Source organism: Amblyomma maculatum, chromosome 1 (assembly GCF_055883805.1).
Source record: "Amblyomma maculatum isolate TAMU_Amacu chromosome 1, ASM5588380v1, whole genome shotgun sequence".
Lineage (NCBI taxonomy): Eukaryota > Metazoa > Arthropoda > Arachnida > Ixodida > Ixodidae > Amblyomma > Amblyomma maculatum.
In genome coordinates this window covers 182,044,055-182,053,228 of record NC_139344.1, presented here as the reverse complement: position 1 = coordinate 182,053,228, position 9,174 = coordinate 182,044,055, and the positions used below count along the sequence as shown (strand labels likewise).

At 50.7% G+C, this 9,174-nt stretch overlaps 1 protein-coding gene across 1 annotated transcript; it reads right to left on the bottom strand.

Moving 5' to 3' along the window:
- Positions 1 to 5,582: 5,582 nt before the first annotated feature.
- On the bottom strand, positions 5,583 to 6,848 carry LOC146205052 (E3 ubiquitin-protein ligase makorin-2-like). The gene has a single exon (XM_084605922.1). The coding sequence runs from the start codon at positions 6,846 to 6,848 to the stop codon at positions 5,583 to 5,585; it is 1,266 nt and encodes a 421-aa protein (XP_084462048.1).
- Between the last annotated feature and the right edge of the window lie 2,326 nt (positions 6,849 to 9,174).

Genomic DNA, 9,174 nt, shown 5'->3' with positions numbered 1-9,174 from the left:
CGTTATTCTCACGAACTTCAGCAACGAACGCCAACATCACCTAGCCTAGAGGGGAAGCAGGCGCGACCAACTATGCGAGTTTCTGAAAAAAGAACTCCATCTACCGGGGAATGGCGAGAAGATAAAGCTTGGCTCTAAAATGTAATTGCAACAGCAGAAATGTAAATCTTTATAAAAACACATTGCAAACATTACAAAGAAATGTTGTTTCAAATTTGACAACGTGCTTAAGTAAAATCTTCTTACTGTACTTTGAAATAAATGTGCAGAAAAGCAAATATAAACGAGCACCGACTTTGCTCGTGGTGAGAGAGCTTTCTCTTCATTTGCCAAATATAGCCAAGCACCGAAAATAATTTTTACGCCTAATAGGAGCGCTTCTTTATAGTAGACCTTTTTTTTTTTTTAATTTGTTAGCGCCTAAAGTAGTACCCTTTAGGGGCGCTTCTGATCCATACTGAAAACGTGCTTCGACGCGGCAAACAGGGATGATACGATGGAAGAAAGCGTGCTGTGTGCTTTGTTTTCTTCCTTTGCCTCGTGGATGTTGCCGCACCCGGAAGTACTTTTTCAACCTCTTTTGACGCAGCTTTTCCGCCTAGCTCGAAATGAGCCAGACAGACAACTCAAAAGACCACGGACTTCCGCTTATCATCCAGAGCAGCTGATAAATTCGCTGTTCAGTGCAAGGGCATGTCTGTGCACTTACGCAGTGGGGGAAAGCGGACTGGCTAAAGCGTTCTTTAATTTTCGTTTGCTGTCGCAATGGATATACAGAACATGTGCACTGTTTTTGCAAATGAGACATCTCGAACTCTCCCCCATCAGCCGTCATTATTTACGACGTAAACAATGTGAAATGAAGCCACGGGAGCGCGCACCAAGAGGAGACAAAAGATTGTTTCCGTTTCTCGACCGTTCAGCCAATAACATGACAAAAGCGGGCAAGCTCCTACACTATTTCACGTAAAATTATTAAAGTTCTTCAAAGCGAAAGCAAATTACCTGTATGAAGTTTACCCCACAGGAGCACAGTTACTGTACCTGCGCATTTTTTATGGTCACCACACTCGTTGCAGTGCAGTCATTGTAGCCTTCGGATGCTTCGGATCTCAAATGAAATGCGTGCGTTGCTGGATAATCTCATGATACCAAAGCGCACAAAACATCAGTGAAAACGAAACTGAGGAAACAAAAAATCAAATCCGTAGAACAGTGAATAAGCAACATTCGAAGCCTTGTCTTCCCGGCATACCTTGGGCGACAATAGTGTATGCAGTGCATAGCGACACATGCAGGTCGATAAAATTTGGCACCGCCACAATTGTCTCCATCCCAGTGGCACCCACTGGGTTTCTTCTCTCGGAAGCTCCAGCCTGCTGAAACTCACTACAGCGTATTTGGCCGTGAGCTGCTTGCCATCTACTCCACCATCCAGCTCTATCGCCACTTCTAGGAGGGCCAGCCGTTTTACATTCTCACGGACCATAAGCCTCTGGTGTATGTGTTCCGTACGAACTCTTCGAAGTAGATCGCCCATGAACTTCGTCAGCTGGCCTACATATGGGAGTCCACAACCGATACAACGAGGCAGCTGACGCACTTTCACGCATTACCACCATCGGCGTGTCTTTATCTGCTGTGGACTGGCAATCTCTGGCCTGGGCGCAGCTTGAACACCCTGAGCTGCAAGCCCTGCGTGCCCACCCCGTCTGCAGCTCGTGCCTCATCCGTTTGTACCCGAATAGCTCTGGTGCGACATATCCTCGGCTCTACCGCGACCGTTCATCCCGGAGGCCTTTCGTCGTGCCATTTTCCATTCCCTCCACATCTGCCATCCGAGCCACGCAGCGCCTCGTTACCCAGCGGTACTTCTGGCCGAACATTAACACCAACGTTCGCCAGTGGGCCCGCTCGTGCCTTGCTTGCCAGTCCGCCAAAGTGACACGCCATACCAAGACTCCCCCTCTGCCGCCTGGATCGCGCTTTGACCATATTCATCTTGACCTGGTTGGACCGCTTCCCCCTCTCAAGGCTACAAATATATTCTGACGATTGTTGACCGCTTCACCCGTAGGCCCGAAGCCGTGCCAATTCCGGACATTACTGCGCAAACAGTTGCCAGAGCTTTCGTTTCAGCGTGGGTTTCCCGCTTCGGCTGCCCCGGCCTCGTTACCACGGGTCGCGGCCGCCAGTTCGAATGTGCCCTCTTCACTTTGCTCACACGGCTACTCGGCACTAAACACTGACGCACCATATCATACCATCCCTGTGCCAACGGCATGGTCGAGCGGCTCCATCGCCAGCTCAAGACTGCCCTCACTGCGCGCCTGGATCGCGAGCACTGGGTCGACCACCTCCCTATAATGCTCCTAGGCCTACGTGCCGTCCTGCGTCGTGATCTTGGCTGTTCGGCGGCTGAACTCGTCTTCGCTACATCCCTGCGGCTTGCCGGAGACTTGTTCGTACCTTCGGCTCCCTCGTCCCAGCCCCTACAATACCTTCATCGCCTACAAGACTGTCTTCAGCATCTGCGCCTAGTGCCGCCTCGCTCATCTGCTCATCAAGTCTTTGTGCATCCAGACCTTGCTTCCTCGACGCATGTGTTTCTCAGGCGAGACGCTGTAAAGGCGCCTCTTACCCCCTCATACGACGGCACGTACCGCGTCCTCAACAGGACGATAAAGTGAGCGACAATCCTGCTGGATGGTCGTGAAGAGGTCGTCTCTCTAGATCTCCTCAAACCCGCGTACCTCGAGACAGCTCCCCAGGAGCTCCCCTCAGATGTTCCCGGCTTATCTGCAGACCTTCTTGCCGCCGTGGCACCCCCATCTCTGCCCCGTCGACGCGTACATTTCGCCGTTCCGTCTAGACGGGGGGCCCTATAGCGCCCGCCGACGCTATAAAGCGGAGGCGCTGAGATCAGCGTTACCAGCCCGTGTTAAAGAAAAATAAAGATGTACAGCGCGTGCTCGGAGCGCAAGCACGGCATGGAATGCTCAGAATGAGAAGCCTGCCACGCTGGTCATCTTGCTCCGCTGCGACCCTGCAAATTCGCAACAAGCTTTTACTAGCTGGCGTTGCAATGTAGTTTTACCAAGCTCCGCCACCGGCTGCGTGTTGAATATCACTTTTGCTCGTACATAACGTACATATACATCACGGACGAAAGGCCACTGAGTGTACTCGCCTTGCTGTGTTTGATCCATTGCCTTCCACGACGTATCGGCCCTTCTGGGTGTTGTATTGGTTTACTGTGTCGACCCCAAGTCGTATGCAAACGAATTTCTGAAACGAGGACGTATAAGCGGTGCTGTCCACAGCGAAACGCTAATATTCGATGGCGCCTAGGAATCTCGAAAGGCGCGGGTCAGCGCCTACTTTCGTTGTGTAAAACGAGCCGCATCGCACGTGGAGGTCGCTTTTCGATAGAGGTGAAAAGCAAGGCGCCCGTATGCTGTGCGATGTCAGTGCACGTTAAAGAACCCCAGGTGGTCGAAATTTCCGGAGTCCTCCACTACGGCGTCTCTCATAGCCTAAGTCGCCTTGGGACGTTAAACCCCACAAACCAAACCAACTCAAACAATGAAAGATAATCGCCACAGCGACTGTAATGAGCTAACACGCAGAGGATTCACGCCGCTAAACTGTCGGTGCAAGCCGCGGAAGCGAAGCCGAACTGGGGCGGCTTCACAAGACAGGGACGGATATCAAAGATCCCGATCACAAAACCCAACACCGCCTTAGCTGTCGGTATATTGGCATGACGAGCACTTGAAGTAACCTCACAACAAAGCGACTGGAGACGCAAAGTCTGCGCGTCCAAGGCAGCACCGCCAAAGCGGCTGGCGGAACTCGCGAGACACAAGCACACCATTCTAACTAAAGCCTTCTAAAACATTCTTCCTAATATAACTAATTCATTCATTCAAACAAAGCTGATCACGCGCGGGAGTTGGGAGTGCAACGGTGGCGCGGTTGCGGGAACGCGGCGGTCGAGATAGGTTCCGACCTTTCCCTTCCAGCAAATACATCACATTTTGGTTGCATTTTTCTTAATGATGATACGAAAGACATTACTGAACAATGGATGACCACGTGGCTTCCGCCTATGAGCGCTAAATAATCTATAACCGAATTTTATTTTTTCACCCCTTACGGTTTCGGTTTCAACAGCCGACCATTGACTATGTGAGGGGTGAAAAACTGCGATATAATAGCTTTTTCTTTTTTCACTTGCTGGAATTACTTTTCTCGAGACAGGTTGGCATTAGCGTCGTGGAGAATTAAAACGTCGAAGGCGCAATTATATCGCTGTTTTTGGCCCCATCACGTGACCCAGACTACACTTAAACCTCACAGCCATCGCTCAACTGCTGAAACCGAAACCTAAACAGACGAGAAAAGATTCGATTATATAGGTAATCACGTGATTCCTGTATAGTAACACATTATGCATCATTACAAATCATAAAACATTCAAGCAAAATTACATGTCTACATAATGCGATAGCATTACATTCAATGTTGCTGCTCTAGGTTTATTTCACTGCAACCCTATGTGCTTGTTGACGCTTGTTCGCGCTTTTTATTTTTAGCACTTATATGAGGTTCCGTCCACCCACCCTTGTCCGTATAATGCGACCAGTGCTTCTCCCACCCGCGAGCACCCCTGAAATCTCGGCCATGTCACTCGATCTCATGTTGTCATATCCCTCGGCGACCAGTCAGCGTTAGGCCATATCCCGCACTACTTCTTGCCAAAGCTCCTGCCACCACGTTTATGTCACGTGATCTATGGCGTCACAGGAACCGCCGGCCAATCAGTTCACGGCGATGTCACCTGCCGCCTACCAGAGCCCTTCTCAACACGATGTCACATAATCCCATGACGTACGTCACACACCCCCGCCAACCAATCAGTACTCAGCGACCAAGTCACTTGACATTGCGACCTTATCACTGATTAGTCAATCGCTTGATGACGTCCCCAAATGGAGTGACCTCTCGACCAATCGAATTTTTAGTACACACGCTTTTTGGTACACAGCTATCACACTGATAAATGTAAAGGTCGAAAACGTTTGCCTGCTGCTACGTCATTTCACTCCCCTGAGCTGTGCTGCATGATTGAAAGGACGCGTCTTTATGTTGTACCACAGTTAGCGCGCTGACGTAGTCTGTGATATACATATAAAATGCCTTAGGATACAGACATTTTAGGTAAGTTTCTTATGAAACTGCTGTTTCTGGCGTCTGTACAAATCTTCTAGCTCAAGACTTCTGTAGACGTTTGTAGCTTATTTGAAGACATTTGTGAAACGTTCTTTAGAAGTGGAAGCTACCAGAGCGAGGTTTGGTTTCGGTTTTCAGCCCCGTCGTGACGTGTGCATATCAGCACACATGTAAAAGCCGTTACCTAGCGCTCGTAGCTTTCCCTATACCGTGAAATTGAAGGAATACATCAGGGGCTTTCGCTTTTTATTTTTTTTTCCCCCAAGCGAGCAGGGTGAACCAGGCCTTGTTCTGCGACATTCGATGTTCTTCGCGGCCGGGGGAAGCGGGAAGGTTGGGCTCGTTCTTCAGCCCAGCTGGTCTTGAAATTCGGCCCAGTCAAAACCCGCCTCCATGAGCATCGTGTAGAGCTCGTTCCAGTCGAGCTCGGGCATGGGATCGTCATCGAGGTCCACGACGACCCACAGGGAAAGGCGCTCCATGGCCTCAGAGTCGCTGTCCCGCCTACGCCGCGCCCCAGGTGGCGGCAAGAGAGCCAAGTTGCCGTTAGGGAATTCGTGCTTGTAGAAGCAGGCGCCCCCAAACGGGCAGCGCCCACGTCCCTCCCTGAAGTACCGGCAAGGCTTTTCCTTCATGGCGGATTTGTATTCAGCGATTAATTTGTCTTTCTGTTCGCCCATGTCCACCCAGTAGTTGCTTGGTGTTACAAAGTCCGATGGTACTCGGCACTCGGGGCAAGCACGGACGACGCTACTGTCAAACATCCGAGAACGGCGCCAGTGCCGAATGCAGCGGAGGCAGAATACGTGGCTACATTTCTCGAGCAAGCCAAAGCGGCGTTCGGAAGGCTGGTCCCTGTCGACCACCACGTCCATACAAATGCCGCAGCTCTTTCCGGCGCTGCGCTGCATCGCGAATGCTATTTCCATGTCACGTTGGTGCTGATCGACGCACTCCTCCTTATGCTGCGTGCGCTGCTCTTCGTTGTACGGATGAAGACGAGCCTCGTGGCAGAGGTCACATACCTGGCGATGTAAGTAGCGGCAGGTGTCACCGAGGGGGCAGCCTTCGTTAGCCACTTCAAACGGGCACAATGGCCCGTCCTGGATGAGGGGCATCCTTTCGGCGCCCTCCAACGGTCGAATGCCCGCGGACGTGCTGGGCTGCCAGGAAGCTCCTCCTGCGAGCTCCCACTCCGGTGCCTCGGCCTGACTCGAAGCGCGTGGCGTCTCTGAAGCGGCATCGCCGAGCCCGATGGTCGAAGTGCAAACAACCGACGGCCCAGCCTGGAGCTCGCGGCAGGCGCCCGGCGGGTTGTCCAGTAGAGCAGTGCGAGCGCCGCGCCAGGCCGAGCCCTCGAGGTTCTCCATCCTAGGGTCCTGGCCCGATGTCAGGCTGTCCACTCCAGAGTGATGGCCACCGCCTCGAGACTCAGGCCTAACGTGCTCGTAGCGGCACCGGTCACCGTACATGCAGTATCCTCGGAGGAAGTACTGGCACACGTTGTCCGCATGGCGCGAACGATGGTACGCATACGGGCACCAACGCCCGCACCTGCATACGCCGTCAGTGAAGTACCCGCAAGGCACCCCCTCGGAGCCGCCTTCTGCCATTGTGCTGTCCCAAGGCCTTGGTTAGGGGAAAGGAAGGGGGGTGGGGGGGGGGGGGGCGCTGAGATCTAGGAGCGCGCCGCCGTCGATGCCGCTGTTAGTTTTGCACTTCGGCTTGCGTTGAAGGACGACAAAGAAATATTAAAAGGCATGAGGAAGAATGTGCCACAAGCATTAAAAATAAGTATTGAACAAAGAAAAAGGAACAAACTGCAGCTGATTTGTTCCGATTCTGTAGAGCTCCTTTTTTTTTCAAAGTTACAAGTATAAAATATCCCCATTGTGTTACGCGATGTTCACTACTGGCAGCTGACAGATGACGCCAGTTGCTATTTATTCTGTAAGACAAACACCGAAAGTTGACTCTTTCATGTTTGCCTGTGTTTGTGGATGTGTGTGCGGATTATAATGGAGTTTTTTTTTTTTTTTGCCGGCATAACTGACGTCTGACCACCCGCTACAAAGAGACTGGTCCATAGAGCGTCATCATCACCACGCAGTCTATCCCTTTCTTTCCCTCTTTAATTCTTTTACTTTTGTTTTTCCTCTTCTTACTTAAAGGGACACTAAAAAGAAAACTGAAGTGGGCTTGTATCGATAGAGTGCCAATTCCTGATTACAAAAAATCCACTTTTACTGAAAACAGAGCTGTTATAAGGTAGTAAAGAGGAAGAACAGAAATACAGGTATCGCCGCCACAGCCGAAACGGCCGAGACTCGCAACTACAAATCACGTGACGCGCTAGGGATATCGGAGGCTGACAAATGCGAATTACGTTGCCCGTTTGAATGCGGTCGTAGGTTTTGTCTCGAATATGATAGCATGCTTTTATCATACGTAAACGACGGCGAAAAGACAACGTAAAAGTTGCAAGGCAAATACAAAAATGTACTTGGAGGCGCCACAGGCGCCCACTTCAGTTTCGGTTATGTTCCGGCTCAGGCACTTCGTGCGTGCTCGGATAGCTTCAAGTTTGGACCTGCAGCGCCTGAATTACGAGCTTGGAGCAGCAGATCCGCCTGGCTCGTTCACATTTGAGCATTCGGAGGCGCGAGCGAGCGAAATCCGCTGCCGCCGACACGCTTCTTCGTTCACACTTCTGGGCCAACATATCGCCGCCGTCGCCGCTTCGACTGCGAGCTCCCGTTAACCCTGACCTGACCGCTCTACTGCAGCTACATACGCCACGAAAAGCATACATATGCTAAGTGCCGAAGAAAAAACGCATTATCATTCAATTGTTTACTAAATCATGGCGCATCTGACCCCCGCACTGTGGCAACAAGAGCTTCAACGTGCTATTTGCAGGCATCGTAAACAAGAGGGCCGCCACTCATGCCAAGGAAAGCGTCGATCTTATTCCGAATGTCAATGTTCCCCTATTGCCTATTGCGCTAGTCGCCCGGCGAAAAAAGGGCCTCGGATAAAAAGAAAAAACTAAAAATACCGAAGCACCACAAATACAGTAAACAAGGAAAAAAATCAATTTGTAGAAAAAAAGCGCCGCCACCAGATGGATTCGAACTCAGCCGGATAGGAAGCCGGAAAATATTTCCGCATATTATGTCACGCCCACATTTATAACGGAACATGTTTCGAGGTGTGCAGGCCATTGCTGCCGGTATAAAAATTACAACTTCTTGACCATCGGAGCATGCTGCCTGCTCTCACGACTTGCAACTAATGTTCTGGATGCCTATGCGCACTATATTGTGCCCTGGAACCATTTTAACATGTGGAATTTCACAGCGCTGGCAAATTTAGGGGTGCGGGCTCTTCGGTCATGCTCTGCTACCGTGGACGTAATTTTCGCAGAACACGGAGCTGTAGCACAAACCTTGAGGGAAAAGAGTGCGACGAAGCTTCAAAACTGGCAAGCGTAGCAGCGAGGACACTATTTTGCTGGTAACTAAATCTTATTTGTATGTAAACATTTTGGGAAGCGTTGCGATGACCGAGGGCTCGGTTTGTTTATACGCAGTGCAAGAAGGAACGCAAAAGCTTGAGAAACACGTAAAGTCTTGTGCATTACAAGCGCTCTGTGTTTTTTTCTTTCTTTAGGGGCCCATCGCTCAGTAAATTACTCTCTTCATCGTTTTATTTATTTCGGCTGTGGCCGTCACTTATTGTGAGCCGATGGTCGATTGCGAGTACGCTGTTGCCATGTTGACCCCTGCGGGATGCTAATCGCCAGCAATCACGGAGTCTCCGGTTACGTCATAGTGTGCGTCACTCTGCCCGACTGCGGAGTCGGAGGAAACAATTTGAATTCGACCGGCGGGAACAAGAAAAAAACCTCAACTTCTTATCGCAATATCTCAGCAATTA